The 19828-nt window shown below is 35.9% G+C and overlaps 1 protein-coding gene across 3 annotated transcripts in view; it reads right to left on the bottom strand.

Annotated features, from left to right (window-relative positions):
* dsx (transcription factor doublesex) overlaps window positions 1–17674 on the bottom strand; it is a 233315-nt gene extending 215641 nt beyond the window's left edge. For all 3 annotated transcript variants that reach the window (XR_012102313.1, XM_073074010.1, XM_073074011.1), the window contains exon 1: window positions 17058–17674. Coding sequence is in view for 2 of the 3 variants with exons in the window: in XM_073074010.1 (XP_072930111.1) it covers window positions 17058–17562 (505 nt within the window). In the remaining variant the exon portion in view is untranslated. The remainder of the gene's footprint in view (window positions 1–17057) is intronic.
* Between the last annotated feature and the right edge of the window lie 2154 nt (window positions 17675–19828).

Here is a 19828-nt window from a genome sequence, read left to right as displayed (position 1 = left end):
GATATAACTGTAGTTATTTTGCAATCTACTCGTATATCTTGACAAGAACCCAGAAGTGTTCAAGGCAAAAGGAAAATTTTCATTTCGATTCAACTTTACGGTTAAGAGAATATGAAATTCAAATAAGAAATCATTCGTATTCAATATCCCGGTGTACCCAAAACATTAAAATTACAAATCGGGGACCTTCCTACAAATTTCATTCACATGATAAAAGATATACTAAGGATGGAATTAGCAAAAAAATGGCTTGAAACTCAGGCTAATTTAAAAATAAATAGTAAAATATTTGCTCACCGTTTTCGTCAGGTAAAATATAGAATGATTTTCGATAGCAACGCATCTGGAGTTGACTATGCGTTTGCATATCCATGGACAGCACTTGGCACTTACCATCAGGTGGACTGTACGCTCATTTACTATTAAAATAGGAAAAATAAACAACAATATATTTTCGTAAAAAATACAGTAAAATAAATAAAATATTTCTACGTAAAACAGATCATTGACAGCCCTATTCCCCCAGTGCCCCGGTAACCCCTTTGCCTAAACAACGCCAGACGAATATTGCCCGACTGAACTGCAGAGCACAAATTTATTTTGCACCGGATTTCCTAGTCGGAATCAAGTTTTACGTGGATTCCTTTAGACATCCATAAAATAAATAAAATTTTGTTTTAGATCGAACGCAAACTGACCGCTTTAAAAACTGATTTTTTTGTGTTGGACCTAAATAAACAGGGAAAAGATATTTTAAAAAATATCTGCACAGTATGTATGTATCTTTTAATCTGTATGTACGGTCTGATACTCTTGCAAATGGTATAGCAGACTTGGATGTGGCTTTAGTGTAGAAATAGAGATAAATTTCTCTTCTTTATTACCAAAACAAACAATTTAAATGGATACATTCTTATAAATTAAAAAAAATCGATGGACCTATATATGTGTCGAATAGGTAATCATTCTTCTTTGGGAAGTCGGTTAAAAACACCAATTAAGCGCACATATAAACATTCAAATAATATAAATTAAGACGCGTTTGCGTTTGTGCTTGTATGCGTGCACATGCGTTTGTGTATGTAACATGTGTGTGTGGGTTTATGTATTTGTATGTGTGTATGTATGTAATTTCATCTCAACCGAAGCGTTCGTTCGCGTTGTATCTGAGTACCGGACAAATTTCCACAGAATTTGCTTTCCAATTTTAAACTTAAGTAATTGAGTCGGTTCCTTCTTACTACTCCACTACTCCCACGAATATATTTTATTTGAAAACTTTGAAAATAAAATAGATAAAAGTTTGATTCAAGTTCGACTCTACATTTCAAGTACAACTTATTGTAATATCAACATTTTTCAGAGTCCTTTAATCAATTCATTCTGTGTAGACCATGTATGTATGTGTATCTTTTCTTGCCATGCAATTCAAACCAGATAATTCTAGCACTTGCAAAAGGGAGAAATAGGTATCGTAGTCAAGTTAATGGGCTTCTTAATATTACAGAATCAGCATTGAAACCTCTAAACGATGTTAAGTGATCACTTCTGTTGACAAACTGATATATGTGGACTGATGCTTTTCTCATACAAAACCCCTAAAAGTTTAGACCTGTTAAGATAAGCGTGATTTGTTAGTTAAGAACAAATACCCTTAGATAATTTGCGCTTTAAAGGGCGTGGTAAAGAAGACATTTTTTCTAATCTAATCTAAATATATATAACTCAAAGGTGACTGACTGGCATAGTGATCTATCAACGCACAGCCCAAACCACTGGACGGATCGGGCTGAAATTTGGCATGCAGGTAGATGTTATGACGTAGGCATCCGCTAAGAAAGGATTTTGATCAATTCTACTCCCAAGGGGATAAAATAGGGGATGAAAATATAACTTCGTAACGCGAGCGAAGCCGCGGGCAAAAGCTCGTTTTAGATAAATGTAAAGCAAGATACTGGAGCGCTCTATTAATTACATATAAAAAATTATGGCATTAAAAAAAAGAAAAAAAGAGTAATAATTATTATGGAAAAAAAGACAAACCCACTAAGTTTCTTACCGGATCTTCTCAATTGAGGTCGCGTTCCGAACGGGTATAAGTTTAAGAAAAAATATTATAACTGACAATTTGTAAGTGCCACCTAGTAGGCGTATACAAAATAAATATTTTTCATTTCACATACCTACTTAGCAAATTCAACAAGTCCGCAGGGGTAGCAACGCATCAATGGCCAACTTCCGGTAAAAATATAATCTTATCGGATGATAACAGCTAATAGATATCCATTGTCGGCAATAGCCACTAACAGGTAGACTATTTCCTGTATTTCCTATTTTTCTATTACAAAGTAAACTTCAATTAATTCCTCATCTTTCCTTATCATCAAGAAATTAAATTGCAACGATCTTCACAACAATATAGGTATCATTCGTTATCTATACGAAATGTTAAATAAAAATAAAATGTAAATTATATAATGTCCGCTTATCTTAAATTACGAGGCATTACGTCAAATCCAGAACAATAAAGATAACCTTGGTGCAGGTCTTGTGAATTCAAATATTCTGTAGGATGATCTTTATATACAAAATTCTCGTCTCACAATGTTAGTCACCGTACTCCTCCGAAACGGCTTTACCGATTTTCACCAAATTTTATATGCATATTCAGTAGGTCTGAGAATCGACTACTATCTGTTTTTCATACCCCTAAGTGATGAGTGTTGACTTTTAACATTTTTTTATTTATATGGCAACACAACGTTTGCCGTGTCAGCTAATCTTAACGCAACAGGCTTATCAATCACGTATAGGTTCGTATGTTCGTATAGGTTAATCTCTGATGTTGAATGGATTTAATAACATTTTGTTTGTGTGTTAAATTTCAACTTTAAAGATAGGATAATGTTGGATCTGATCCCGAAGCGAATCTTTATCTTTATATTTTAACAGTTAAGCTTCAAGAATCCATCATATTATCATGTCTTAGCTTTCATCCCATTTGGGAGGTCCCATGTGGGATCCCACTGGGGGAGGCTAATTTTTCTCGAGCCTATGCATATCTCATTATTTGGCAGCCCCACAGCCCACACGGCTTGACTATCAAGAGTCGTTAGATTTGTCCAAATTGTTCGAATGACATAGGTACTATAATTAACCTGTCGTTTTTTTTATAATACCTATTTCTTTAGTTATTCATTAGAGTATGAATATTCAAAAATCCCTTTTCGTACCTTAGGCCTATAGATAGACATCTAATTTGTATATGGAAGTAATGTACAAAATATTGCACTTATGAATTATTTTGAGGTGCATTTTGTCTGTCAGTCCCTGTTTAATGCGTAATTCACATATTTTATACCACCAATAGTAATTGTTAGATTCGATCATATCCAACTAATCGTGGACACATTATGGAAGTGTTAATATCCGATCATTATAAAGATAGGGTGTACAATGTTCGTGACAAAAAGCAAATGGTACGAACAGACTGACAATGTGCAATTGTGCATGTAGATAACATTAATTACAGTATGTCATATGATATTTATAAAGTACACAGTGTTTAGACTTAGAGTTTACTGCCTAAGCGGTAAAAAATAAACCTTAAAGAAAAGATTACCACTTAAAAGTAAAACATAAATTGTGTGCTACATGTGAAGGTGGTAGAACCCTTTGAGGACTCGGTCGGTACCACTGGCATACCAGTTTCTTCCCCAACAGCGTTGAGCGCTGCTGTGTTCTAATTTGAAGGGTATGGTACTATAAAAAAATAAAAAAAGTATGTCTCCCACATACTTTTTTTATTTTTTTATAGCTTAACCTAACGATTAGGCAGACGTACTACCTGATGGAAAGTAGTCAACGCCGCCTATGGACATTTGCAACACCAGAGGAGTCGCCAGTATATCGCCGGCTTTGTATGAGAGCTCTTTTTGCACCTTTTTTGAAGAGCCCCATGTCATAGCGCTCCGGGAATACCTCAGGAAGAAGCTCATTCCACATCTTGCACGTCCGCGGCAAGAACGTCCGTGCAAACCGAACCGTGGAAGACCGCCACGAGTCCAATTGATGTGGATGGAACTTCATCCTTGGGGGAGTGGTGCGATGGAGGAATGGTGACGTAGGCACTAGGTCAAATAGGCACTACTTTTCTGAAGAATTCCAACTTAGTGCTCAGGGGTAGCGGCGCATCTGTGGCCGTCATTAGATAGGAATCTAATCTTATCTGGGTTTAATGAAATGTCTATGGTAGTAGCCACATACCACCAGGCGGACTTCATGCTCGTCTGCTATGTTATAAAAAAGCAACCTATATTAACATAGATAGGTATATAAACTTGCACATTTTCATATCAGTAACTACAATGACTGACGCAAGTAGTTTTTATATACATTCCAATTTAACTATATTTATCAGCATGATTCTTAACCTCTTACAAATAATCGCAAATTAAACAATTTGGTTTATTTGTTGATGATTAAAATTATTACTTTATGACTAAATTGACCGTAGATCCAAGTGCACTAAAATTAAGAATATGGGTTTTTTTTTTATAATATGGGAGTAGCAGACGAGCATGCAGTCCACCTGATGGTAAGTGGCTACTGCCGCCCATGGACATCTGTAATCAACCCCAGATAGGATTGGATATTCCTAGCTGAAGTCAGCCATAGATGCGCTGCTACCCCTGAGGACTGAGGTGGTACGCCTCGGAAAAGTCTAGTCTCCCATACCACACCCTTCAAACCGGAACGCAGCAGTGCTGTTATGAGGCAGAAATAGGTGTGGCGGTGTGTGTGTGACCTTTGTGGTGCCGCCGGAGTCGAACCACAAAGGGTCCTACCACCTTCAAACAATCCAAAAAGTATGTTTTTAATACCATCCATTATGTCAATCAAATATGTTGTATATAACAAATAATATCTAGTTGATTTTAAATTAAACCGTAAAATATCAGCGTAATAGCACAGTAGAAATATTTGTACTATGGTCATAGGGTTAAGGGTTTTTTTAATTCGATTTTTTATTCCAAAAAACGTCAACATATCTAACTTAAATTAAAAATAATAATTACTTAACAACAAATATTATACAATATTTTTCAGTGAAATCAGTGTTTGAACAATCTTTCTATTAAAGAAAAAATGTTTACAAATTCCGAAACGTAAATTAATGGGCTTAACATTTCAATACGATTTTGCATTTATATGTAAGAATGTTTTATATATCCCTGAGTTCCCTTGGAAACAATCTGAACTATAGCAAAGCCCTTAGCTAGTAACTTGCGACATATGAAAGATAACATTTGTCAAGTATAAAATCTTCAATTGTACCAAATCGATAAATACAGAACAATTTACCATCATAGTATAATACTGCAAATTCGGAAGGCGGGAAGTGGGTGGCGAATGCTACAGAACAAGCCAATACACTTAAAATAGGGTTATTATGCCCTTACTTGGTACAATATACCCAATCAACAGACAAGTAATGACTTGAGAAATTCCGTTACTTCATAAATGATGTTAACGTAAACTAACGTATTATTTTTTACAAAATATTTAATCCAAATTGTTTATAACAAGATACAAAACGTAACTGACGGAAATATGTTTATCTCTTTCTCTCAAATTGAGCTTAGAGTGACGTCAAACTATACTTTATAACCTTAACTTAAAGACGACGTTCTTATTAAGCAACTATTAAAACAATTAGTTTTAACGAGGTTATTTATAATTATTTATAATAATTACAGTAAACAAAGGAAATTTCTACTAGGAGCGCATGACCGTTAAGAATCTTCGGTCCGCCTTCTATAGGCTTTTTATCGCCCCAACCCTCGTGAGGGGTGTAATGCGGTAAGAGCGAGATAGCAGGATAACGGAGCTATTAGCCTATTACGAGCAAGGAAGAATGATAAGGACAGACGATGGGCGTATGTAACGATGCGTTACATGTTTTTATGTGAGTCAGGCCACATGTATCTTCTTACAGGATTATAATGGCGGTGCTGAGATCATTACTTCACAATAGTTGTAAGATTTTTTGTTATTAAAATATTTGTTCTTATATCCGTTAAGTTTTCTTTATGTTAGAGATGTAAATATATTATCAAATTGATTAAATTATTAAAAGTTAATCTTATGTTATTAAGTTAGCCTTTACTTTAGTTTACATTAGAATTTACTATTGTAAATTCATTAATGATAAATAAATTTTATAGAAAAAAGTTTATAAAAATTTACTTTCAAAATACTTAACCAAGTGCAGTTTGAACTGGTCGGCGAGGAACCTGCATGCCTTAGAAATGTTAAAAAAAATCATCTCAAAGGTATGTAAAGTCTACCAATTCGCACTTGGCCAGCGCGGTGGACTATGACCTAATCCTTCTCATTCTGAGAGGAGACCCGTGCCTAGCAGGGACAATAACGGGTTTATGATGGAGTACGGAACTCTAAAAACTTTTTTTTATAATATAAGAGTAGCAGACGAGCATGCAGTCCACCTGATGGTAAGTGGCTACTGCCGCTCATGGACATCTGTAATCAACCCAAGATAGGATTAGATATTACTACCTAAGGTCGGCCACGTCGTGATATATATCACTCTATTAGCTCAGTAACTCACTTTAGCTCAGTAGCTCTGTAAAGATATACGCGACATTTTATATCAGTATATCAGAGAATCAGATCAAAATGTTTTGACAACATTTTTGATTCCAATAATTAATACAAAACTGGCAAGAAACTATATATGAATTTCACAGCCAACACTATTTGTATATCTCTGTTTCCATATTCTTAGCAAAGAAAAAAGATTTTAATTTAGTGTTTAATACGTAATGCATTTGACTCAAATCAGACTCTCTCAATCAGTCGCTCATTTGACTCATAACTCACTCGCGAGCGAGTATAAAACTATTGAGTTGAAGAAGATCTTATATCCGGAATCATATGGACCTATGAACTGAGCCATGTAACGCGGATATAAAGATATAATTCAAAATCGTCGGAGTTGATGAGTGATTAGCTCTTTGGTGAAGATATATATCTTTTATATCACTCACTCGCGAGCTACTAAACTCTAGCCGCTACCCCTGAGGACTAAGCTGGAACGGCTCGAAAAAGTATGTCTTATCACACGTTTATCACACACCAAACCAGAACACAGCGGTTTAACACTGCTATTATAAGGCAAAAATAGGTATGACGGTGGTGCCGCCGGAGTCGAACCACAAAGGGTTCTACTATCTTCAGACTTAGCTATAGGGTTCTGATTTACCCTCTAATGAGGTACGGAACCCTAAAACAGTTCGCACAACACAAACAAGCGTTAAAACGAAACTTGATAATAATAATGCAATTTGTTTCAATATAAACATGGACTGTTATCATTATCACCTCGTTGACACCGTTATCAGTTGCAACTTTGATTACTATTACCTATATCTACATTGAAACAGGCTCCCGATTGCATTATCTCTGTTGCCAATTTGATACGAAATGTCATTGGGACGAGAAGGTTATACTTGGGTGGCTTCATGTTCTTAGGTCTAAGAAATTAGTCTAGATATTGGAGAAATAGATTTTGAAAGGGTGGTTTCATGTTCTTAGGTCTGTCTAAGAAATTAGTCTATTGGAGACTAAGCAAGTAAATTTTGGTGGTGGAACCAGAGTGATTCGACTCCGGCGGCACCATCGCCACACCTATTTCTGCCTAATAACAGCAGTGTTAAGGCTTAATGTGTTCTGGTTTGAGGGTTGTGGTAAGGGAGACATATTTAACGAGGTCTTTCAACTTAGTCCTCAGAGGTATTACTATTAACACTTATGATAACCTCAGATTGGAATCTAATCTTATCGGGTGTTGATTACAGATGTCCATGGGTGTCAGTAGTGACTTACCATCAGGTGGACTGCATGCTCGTGTGCTACTCGCCTACTCAGTCAGCATCTATGTCTTTCCATCGAAAAGCAGAAGTGCTTCACACTAGAAATGGATGTGGTGATGGCGTATCCCGAATCTAACCAAACCAATCTAGCTGAAGGTGGTAAAACCCTTTGTGGTTCGACTCCGGTGGTACCATCGCCACACCTATTTCTACCTAATAACAGCAGTGTTAAGCGCTGCTGTGTTCCGATTTGAAGGGTGTGGTAAGGGAAACATACTTTTCCGAGACGTTCCAGCTTAGTCCTCAGGGGTAGCGGCGCATCTGTGGCCGACCTCAGGTAGGAATATCTAACCCTATCTGGGGTTGATCACAGATGTTCATGGGCGGCAGTAGCCACTTGATCACAGATGTTAATAAGTGGCAGTAGCCACTTACCATCAGGAGGACTGCATGCTCGTCTGTTACTCCTATATTATAAAAAAAAAGCTTTAGCACCGTTTAAACTTCGAACACTTACGGATCTATGGTACCGATTATAGCATTAATCCATTAATACATAGACAATAATCTAGGAGCAGAGTGACCAGACTAGACTGAATAGACTAAGATATGAACCTAGTAGCAGATATATAGGTACTTCATATCATAATGTAGCGGTTCAATCAACTTGCATCATTACATTCACAATAACAACAAAGTCACTGTAAATTAATAAGGTAAGTATGTAATTATTAATATGAAGCTCTAGGTCAGCGTTTCTCAAAGATAACGCGCCCTTGTGGGTACTGGCGCAGATTTTAGAGAAAATTGACGTTTAAGTCTTGATGACTTTTACTGATTTTTAATATTTAAAGTTATTTGAAGTAATTTATAATAGCGAATGATTGTGATTATGATATTGTGATAAAAGTTATGCGATATACAAAATGTTGGCAAGTTATGCACAAGCAAATGTTAGGTTAGCAGCTATGTTCTCGCCATTTTTAATTTTTACCATTCCATATTTTTTGTCGCCTAATGTTTTTTTAAAGCATTCAATTCAATCTCCCAAAAATTATAAATTTATTAAATAAATTTTGTTGAGGTACCTACTATGCGCGGATTTTCGATTAATAATGATTAAAATTTAACAATGTGGTTTAATATCTACGGAATACGTTATTAATAAGAAGTTGTTATATTTTATTGAAAACCCTAATAGATACTTAAAGTGGGCGTTAAACGAAATAAGTTTGAGAACCACTGCTCTAGACGTACGAATATCGTTATTACGGTAATTTTACATTATTAATATATTGTATTAACTATTAATATATACCAGATACGTCATCGATAACCTTATAAAACGATGCAGTGTTCCCTAGTCACGTTACTCTTAAAAACATAATATCAAGTGCACTCATACAAACAATTGACCTGTAAAAAGTTTAAGATTGATAAAAAGTAATAAAACTTAATCTATACGATTAACAGAGGTCAAGGTTTTAGTTTATATTTACAGGTCGTGGATACAATAATAGCCAGTTGTCAAACTACTAAGGTTTTTGAGGGCATTTTGTAGTTCCACTGTCGCGATACTTTAATACATGTTCAAACTCCTCATGATTCTACCCGACACCATCACCACGTCTCTTTCTGTTTGTGTTAAGCGCTGCTGTTTAGTTTTGAAGTGTGTGGTAAAGGATTCATTTTTTCTAGACGTTCCAACTTGGTCCTCATAGGTAGTAACGCGTCTGTGGCTGACCTTAAGTAGTCTCCATTCCTAGAGTTCGTTATACCCTTGACGCCTATAAACGTTTCTTCTTCTGTTTGTTAAGTATAAGGTTGTTTTAAAAGAGAATTTTACACGAAGCATTCTAACTAAAGCAGTGATAGCCTAGTGGTTAAGAAACTCGGCCCCTCGATCGAGGGGACCGAGGTTCAAATCCCAGGCACGCACCTCTGATTTTTCAAAGTTATGTGCGTATTAGAAATTAATTATCACTTGCTAAACGGTGAAGGAAAACATCGTGAGGAAACCTGCATACCTGAGAGATTAATAAAAAAAATCTGAAAGGTATGTAAAGTCTACCAATACGCACTTGGCCAGCGCGGTGGACTACGGCCTAATCGTTCTCATTATGAGAGGAGACCCGTGCCCAGCAGTGGGACACTAACGAGTTGATGATGATTCTAACTTAGCCCTCAAGGGTAGCAACGCATCTTAAGCAGACCTCAAAGGGGACTTTAATATAATTTGACGTTGGTTACGGACCGAACTGATATTGGTCTCATACCATAAGATAAACATGTGACATCGCTACTTAATTAAAAACATTTATAAATTCACAAAATGATAATTAATACGTAACACACAAGATTAACACACAATCACTTATCAGTACAAGGCTTGATAATATTGTACCGTGTAACACATATCGGTCAAATATGTACTATTTTGTGGAAGATAGTACGCTATGTTTATTTTGTCGCTTCACGTTTAATTAATTTACATTGTAACTTGCTAATTGTGTTTTGTAATTCAATCTTAATATATGATTCAACGATAAATCGTAATTTAGGTGATATCTGACCCTGAATATTGATACTTGAATCAATGAGTGTAGAGACTAATGCATATTATCTTATAAAAAATTGAAATATCGATATATATTTTATATACTAAGTACGTACTTATTATGCTAGATACAAAGTTGGCGAAATATTTTTTTTTAACTTTGTCGGCGTTAAAAAAGGTTGTATTGAATTATGAATTATCGATAATATCGCGTGATATTTTCGATTTAAACGATAATCGATATTTTCGAACCTTCGATATATCGTCGTAGATATAAATGCACCAAAACCCTGCACAAAGAAATGTACCGTAACACTACCATGAGTTTACAAAAGTATTACTCGCTAGCGACTGCGTAAAATAAATGTATGAAAAATTGTACAGCGCCTCTGGTGGTTACTCGTAGAAGTAAAATCCGTAGTGGCGTAACTCGATACGTAAAAAACCTATCGAAATCAAATCGCTAGCGAATGTCATTATGATCTATTGCCATACAAATTCGGTCCCATGAGTCATTAATTTGACAGACGTTGTCAAGAAATACCGTAACGATAGTAGTTATGTTATTCACTAGCAAAATGACAATAGTTTATATTTACAATTTCTATAGTGGCGTTTCTATGCCAACTCATGGTAGTGCTACCGATGACAAACGTCTGTTGTCATCTGTATTTTTTTTGCGGCAAACGTCGATAGAAAACTAGAATGTCAACAATTATCTTAATTATGTCACGATCAGATGTAACGGCAAAAAACAGTAGATACCATTTACCATTTAGCTACAGAAGATTCTGCACGCGAGCATGTACACGTGTACTTAAATAAATGCGATTAGTATTGTTAGTATTCGTTCAATAGGCGAAATTCGATCATGTTCGATTCGACATTCGATCATCAATGAACATTTTAAGTAGATTTGTATTTATATAGGTAGATATATACATAAATATAACTATTAAACCTTTATTGATAAGACTGAAGATTGTGGATAGAAATCAAACCAAAAAAACACTAAAACTAGACAAATAAATGAGAAAAACTTCTTAAATTGTTCCATCTTTGTCCATTTTTTGAGCATTAAAATTAAAAAAAAAACTAACATCTTAAAAATAAGAAACAAAATCTATATTCTACGTACAATATATTTTATTTACAGGATTATATCTGATCAGTAATGTACCGCCACATAATTCCTTTATGGAAAATATCCTGCGAAAGAAAGTGCAAATTAAAAAATGTAGGTTTTTTAAGTCATAGTATGAAACATTATACTAGTGCCGCGGTGTTTCCCATTCTTACAAACCTGTTTTATAATAAGGCCGCCTACAGTAGCACTACTACATATTTAGTTGACGAAATTCAACCATGATCATAAAGCTTCCAAGATAAATCATTAAAACCAAAGAAACGGCTGAAAAACAAAATTTTAACATTTACTGAACTGTTATATATTTGCTTTTAAATCAAAATAACAAGAAAAGCTTTATAACCATAAAATTGTAGTACAATCGCTTAAATTGTATTTATTAGCACAAACAAAAAGCTTTAAATGATTTACTGTGGAAATATCAGCAGTGATAGCCTAATGGAGAAGTGGTCCGAGGTTCAAATACCAAGCAACCTCTGATTTTTCAAAGTTATGTGCGTATTAGAAATTAATTATAAGTTGCTTAAACGGTGAAGGAAATCATCATGAGGAAACCTGCATACCTGAGAAATCTTAAAAAAAAGTTTTCAAAGGTATGTCAAGTCTACTAACTTGCACTTGGCTAGCGCAGTGGACTGTGGCCTAATCCTTCTCATTTTGAGAAAACACCCGTGCCCAGCAGTGGTACAGTGATGGGTTGATGATGAACAAAACATCAAACTACCACTTTACTCTACTAAAATAAACCAATACAACCATGCGACTTTTAATCGCAACAAACAGTAGCACATGTGTACCGACCCTTAAGTGTCATATTTCGCTTAAAGCCCTACGCCGGTAGTCACGTACTCCCCATCAATCACTCATTTTGTATCACGCTCACATGAGGTAAATAGTGTCATTTAGTACTCTATGCCCTACTTTGTAAATTCTATTAACCTACTTCCTTTACCGTCAACCTATACTGCAGATACACGGAACTCTTCTTAAATGGTTATTTTTAAGTACCTATAACAGTTATTTTTTAAGAAATAAATCATTTTTCTTTTGTCTAAGGTTGATTATAGATGTCCATTAGCGCCAGTAACACCAACAAATGGACTACATGCTCGTTTTTTCATTTCTATATATCGAAAATAATTATTATTTAACTATTGATCCAAAGTAATTATACATATACAATAAAATATGCCTAAAATGAAAAACAATGTTCCTAAGATACTTGGTTAACTAATTATTATTTAAATTTAAGTAGTGTCTCTACACTAGAATACCCTATGTATGAGCCATAAATATATACAAAAACATATACTTGTACTAATACGCAAACCTAAAACAAAAAACTAAATTGATTGTCTGGTCGGAGATCGAACCTGGGACTCTCAGCGTCAGGCCAATTTGGCGATTGACCTCTCCACAACAGGTCATCAAAATTAAAATATGATTCGATATCGACTTCCATTACATTAGCGCATCTTCGTGCCTTTAATTAAAATAAACGATGCACAAAAACATTAACAATTGCATTCATATTCTGTATAGTGTTATAATATAAGAATAATGAATATTTATGCTTAATTTTCTTGTTCACGCAAATATCTGCCAACTGACTTCTTAATATTAATTCGACACATATTTTATTAAGGGTTGTTACATATATTGCGCATTTATAAAAAAGACTTATTGACGAATGCCCATTATTAGTAACCAATCTATCTAACGTTTGCCTGCCGAAGATCGACATCTGACAATTTCTAAATAAACTAAATAAACACACACAATAATAGACATTGTCAAATCGATCTTTGGTAGGAAAAAAATGATAGATTGCTTAATAATAACGGGAGTTAAACACGCTCATATAAAGTTAATTTTAAAAATATTTAATAACATTATTTTGACAATATTTTCCACTTAATTCTGAAACGTCTATTTACTAGCTATAATTTGATAGTCATATTGTTTATATAGAAAAAAATTGACAATTATTACGAAAACAAAACCCCGGGTGTAATGTAATATAGCCTATGACACTCCCACAATTTAGACTAGTCCAACGATACCTCATATGTTAAAATTAGTCAAGCCGTGTCGGCTGTAGGACGTGCCAAAAAATGTAACATTACCCTCTCGAAAAACATTACCCTCCTCAGTCACATCGAAATAACGCATCCAAATCTTACCGAGAAGGACTTTCAGAGGATATCTGAATTCTCCTGAGTTTTTATGGCGTTAAATGACTTTAAAATACTAACTGCCGTATCAATACCTAAGTGGTGCAAATATAGACACATAAAAAGTTCAGAATTGCAACATTAATTAAATTGGTTATGCCATTTAATGTCACTCGAATAAATGCAAGTTGTCATCAATGTAAGCAATGTTTTCCGAGGCTTTATCTCTACCCCTTCTCTCATTTAGATCATAATACGTTCTTAAATTATATAATAACATCATATGTGTTATCTTTACTCAAAAATAAAAAATTGTTTTACTTAGGATACAAAATATGTTCTTTATAAATAGAAAGATTAATTGTGAAAATGGATGAACCAATGTTGACGAAATTTTCACGCAAAAGAAGTCTTTGAGTATTTTTATTTAATAACTAGCTGACCCGGCAAACGTTGTGTTGCCATATATATAAAAAACATGTTAAGAGTGAACAGCCCTTATCACTTATCACTTATGAAAAATAGATAGTAGCCGATTCTCAGACCTACTGAATATGCATATAAAATTTGATGAAAATCGGTAAAGCTGTTTAGGAGGAGTACGGTAACTAACATTGTAACACAATAATTTTATATATATAAGATATTTAAAGTTCTTACGTCAATTATGAATCTATTAATATTGAATTTGAAATAAGAATAAATACTTTTAAATAATATTGTTTTTAATTCAAAGTATTAAATTACAGTTTAAAACTAACGTCACTTTTTAATCTTACTTAAATATTACTGTAATAAAAATGTCAGCTACAGGATTTTTATAAAATTTTCTAGTTTTAGAAAATTGCCGTTAAGAATGTGAAACTCGTATAAAAACTTCGACATTATTAATAGCAAACAATTGTAGATAATAGTGAAAGATGTTTAGAAGCTATTATTTTTTTAATAACGTAACAATCGAACATGCGATACAAAACGGTTCATGTTTCTAGGTAGTTACTAGACATGTGTTTTTATGCCCTTCAAATAACATGTCATAAATGCTAAAACAGCGAAAAGCAGTGGTAGCCCAGTGGAAGGAACTCGGTCTCTTGAGCCAAAAATCAAATCCCAGGCACGCACGTGAATTTTCAAAGTTATGTGCGTATTGGAAATTAATTATCACTTGCAAAAACGGTGTGGGTAAGCACCCCGAGAAAACCTGCATACATAAGAAATCTAAAAAAAAAATTAAAGGTATGTGAAGTCTACAAATTCGCACTTGGTTAGCGCTGTGGATTATGGTCAAATACTTCTTATTCTGAGATGAGACCCGTGCCCAGCTGTGGGGCAGTAATGGGTTGATAATGAATGCCAAAATAGATCTAGTATTAGTCCCGTTCTAGATGAAGTTCTAGACAGTTTCATAACGCTAGGATTTTTTTATAAGATTCAAGTGGTAAACGGACAGTATATTCCGCGTAAAACTGCTAGTCCACTCTGAATATACAAATGAATAGCGTCCCCACAGGAAATTGTATGACTTCACCTGCTCGCACCAACTTCAGAGCGGACTAGCAATTTGTCGCGGATTATACCATTGTATAAATCACAGATTATTAAGTAGTGATATAATCCTAATTATTAAGTTGATACGAAATAAGACACTAAGGAGAACATTCAGAATTAAAAGTCGCAATTAAACTAATATTAAATAATCAGTATAATATATAATATATATAATCAGTACATATAGTATAAATACTGAAGATGGGTTCTGAAGTGGCTACTATGCTACTATGGCATACTATGCAAAATTTATAGGAGATAAAAATTGACAATTATCGATCTTTAGTAGGCAAAACATTGGATAGATTGATTATCAATGACGGGCGCAAAATACAAGTATGTCCAGCAAAGGATCTCTAAAAACAAATACAAATTTAAAGGACTGAAAATGAAACCGCAATAAATATACGGAATCGTTGGTTTTTACTTTAACAGTAATAAAAAAAAAATGAGTTAAAAAATTAAATTATTTTTCTTACATGCAAAATAAAATTAAAATTTAATTTAAATTATTATTTCTATGTTTGCTCAATTTATATTTTTTATTTATTTTGTTTATTTTAATATTTTGTGATCGTTACTTTATCTTTTTATTTTTTATTCAGAAAATAAAAAAATAATTATTTAACTTTTTAACACTGATTTCTTTGTTCATATTTATAAATCTTATATCGTTTATGTACAATGTATTGTAGGTAATTGAAGGAAATCATCTACAACATGAATTACTAATAATTTTACAGGATAATTATTGAATTAAGAACCTAAACGGATATACAAGCGATTTATATATTTAAATGTGCATCTATCGTAAAATTGCATTTTATACGTATTTCTTACGCACACAAGGACAAATTGTACATGATAACTTCCAAATAACATAAAGTTTAAGGCAAATATTCAGCAGAAATAAGCATATTTGCAATGAATTTTCTGTAATTCCATTTTTATTTAAGTACAATAAATAATAATTTTTATTTTTATTTTTATTTTAATCTTCATACTCATAATAAAAAAATGGTTATAATTTCTTATTATTATTATCATGTTATTCTATTTGACAAAATAATATATGTATGCGGATATAAATATGGCTCTACATTTATATTTTTCAATATCACTTTTTTAATACTTTATTTGTATACTGACTGAATAAGTTACAAATATTAAAATTTAGATTTTTTTTTATTTTAAAAAGAGTATTTTTTTTTTAGTTTTTGCTATTATTAAGTAAGTTGCTAAGTGTTTAAGTTATAGGCTCAAAGTAATGGTCCATGGGCCCTATCATTAAGGTTGTCGGATCACGAGTAGAGTATAGAGTAGAGCTAGACTTATTTACAACTTCTTGGTAGAGTCACGACTCTCATACAAATTACACTTGACACCGCGATTCAAATTAAGTGTGTATATGTATACTTTTCCCATACATTCATCATGTTATTATTATGTATCATGATTGCCTCTTTTCTATTTACTTATTGCATAAATACCAGATTTTATTAGCCTGATTAACATACAAGTTGGTTAATTATAAGTGACTTAGTAAATTTTTAAACGTGTTGCAAGCATCCCGGCTACTAAATCATTGAGAATGCAAATTATTTTCGAACAACTAATAATTATAATGTATGCCGTGAACACGAGCGTGCGCGGTTGCTATCTGCGATGCGCGAGAGCATCTTATAATACGCGCTTATCACTCTCGATTATCTTATCACTGCAAGCCAAACACTCACCGGGCTGCTGCGGCGGCAAAAGCGGAGGCATGGCCGGCTGCGGCGGCGCCGACGGCGGCGGCGGAGCGTACGGAGACACGGCGGGGGAACCGGGCACTGAATCACAGCTGGCCGAGCCGAGAGACCGCGGCGCCGGCGGCGGGATCACCGGGCTTCGGGGGGCCTTCACCACGGGCAACTCCGGCCGGTCCAGCTCCACGCCGGGCGCCTGGAGGCCGGACTCCCTGGCTCGCGCTCTGGCCTCATCTTGCGCCTGGGCCCGTCTCAGAGCGGTCTGGAGCGCCATCACGCGTTGCCTGTCCGCCGTCAGCCGGCACTTCTCGCAGGTGCAGTAGCGGTACTTGCAGTAGCGCTTGTGGCCCTTCAGCTCGACCTTGAGCCGGTGGTTGCGACAGCGCGCACAGTTGGGGGGCGCCCGGGGCACCGCGGAGCTGGAGGCGCCGGGCTCCGAGCGCTCCTCGCAGTCGTCGGGGGTGCGACGTCTCCACGCGCCCACGGACACCATGGCGGGCTCGTTGTCGGCCGTGTTCGCGGGACTGGTCGCGCGTCGACCGGACGCACATTCAGCGCGACACACGTTCACGATGCGACTGATCGCCCCGCCGCCGGTCGCGCCGCCCCGTCCCGCTCCCCACTCGCCTCGCGACTGCATTTATTGCCGTGCATCAAACGACTGCACGTGTAAAACATTTCTCAAGGCACCCGGTTACTCCTTGACATTCATTTTTGTCATGGTCACTAAGTATCTATTAGACTGAAGGCTTTCATATTTCAAGTGCAATGACTATTAATGTAAAATTTTGTCAAAAGATTCACGGAGAAGCTGACATAAATTAACCTGCTTTCCATTCAATTTACTCGTCTGTTTCTCTACGTAAGTATAAGTAAGAATGCTATGATACTCTACACTTACAGGTGCACTGAATATTCAAAACTATTATAATACTTAACAGTTTGTGTTGGGCATGTGATCTCTAGTCGACATCTTTCGTATGATCAAAAGACGCAGCACTTTCCTAATTCGTGAATAGAGCTATGCATATTTAATACAGGTGTGGTAAATACTGGTACTGAGTGGTGATTAAAATAAATTGAAACAATATATAAAATGCACTAATGTGCAACTCAACACCTCTACATTTGTATCTTTAAATTATCAACATTTAAGCTTTTTGCTACCGAATCCACACGAGATTATAGACAGGCGAACTCTTAAATTTTCCACATACCTACTATCATTATAATAAATGATTTCCTTTATTCGATCCATCAAATCTTAAATAAGCTCAAATCATAACACACATTCGAATCTCAAATAATTTTAAAATTCGAATCCACGAAACAGCACACTAACAAAAGCCCCGCTGCGTGTGGTTGCACTTCCATCCGATCGCGTGCAACACCGTACACTTGCAACGGATTCATCTCACGACGACGCCACACTCGAACAACTTTCAATCTTATCGCATTAATCATAGAGACAGCTTCACGCGCGCTCGTTAATCGCATCACTGACTGTCGACTCAAATCTGTGTGGGTTACACACACGGATATTACGTGTGTTAATTCGCACTTGTTATGCGTGTGTGCGTCGCGTAATTATGATCAAAGGTTTGACACTTTCGTTCTTTTTTATAATAAGAGTAGCAGACGAGCATGCAGTCCACCTGATGGGAAGTGGCTACTGCCGCATCTGTAATCAACCCAGATAGGATTAGATATTCCTACCTGAGGTCGCCTACAAATGCGCCGCTACTCTGATGAGTAAGATGGAATGTCTCGGATAAGTATGTCTTCCTTACCATCCCCTTCAAACCAGAACATTTAACAGAGCTGTTATTAGGCAGAAATAGTTGTGGCGTTCGTGCCGCCGGAGTAGAACCATAAAGGGTTCTACTACCTTCGAAATTTACTAACAAATTTCATTGGTAGAGTAGATAGAAACTATACTTTGGTCCTTATGTACAAACAAAAATATTTATTTTGTAGAGACTTATTTGCAGTTGTACATTCTATTCATAATTAAATAATAGAATTAACAAACAGCAAACAGGCATACAGTACGACTTCCTGCTTACTTACTTAACATACATATTACTTACCGCTATCACTTACATACTAATAGCAGGAACTAGTTTGTAATAGTTTGAAAACCTCTCAATCTTGTGGCTCAAGGCTTGAAGTCTGGATACGCACTATTTTTTTTTTAGAATTGCTGTGTATTAGAAATTAATAATGTAGTGCCAGCCCATTCGTACTTGGCCAATGTGGTGGACTATGGCCCGAGCCCCTCTCGCGCTTAGAAGATACCCGTGTATTTATAATTCTACTTTCTCAAAAGATTTTTGTTATAATACTTACAGGAGTAGCAGACATCTATGTATCCTGTAGTTCCGGGACTAGAATAGGGCTACGGTATCCCCTGCCTGTCGTAAGAGGCGACTAAAAGGGGGCTTCCGGGGTTGCGGGCGGCAAGAGTGGGAGCTCGAACCGTCCAGTATGCTACCCCGGGAAGGACGGCGGTATGTGTGGTCGCATTCCGTCGTAATCACCAGATGTTGTGGGAGGAGCGAACGCTCCCCTAGGGCAGAGCCCGATTCGGGCATCGCGCTTGGAGGACTCCGGTTGTGTTCCGTTGGAGATCCCGGAGTTCTCCAACAAGGGCCGAGGACGGCCACCGGGGGAGTTTTAGTGCGGTAAAAATCCCACATAACCCGACGTCGCTCCCACGTCGTTGGGTACCTTTTGAAGGTTTCCCCCACGAAAAGAAA

Source organism: Epargyreus clarus, unplaced genomic scaffold, assembly GCF_041222505.1.
Source record: "Epargyreus clarus isolate Ecla_fem2 unplaced genomic scaffold, WU_Ecla_fem_2.2 ptg000006l, whole genome shotgun sequence".
Classification (NCBI taxonomy): domain Eukaryota; kingdom Metazoa; phylum Arthropoda; class Insecta; order Lepidoptera; family Hesperiidae; genus Epargyreus; species Epargyreus clarus.
The sequence above is the reverse complement of the archived record's forward strand: the minus strand, read 5'-3'. Positions and strand labels throughout refer to the sequence as shown.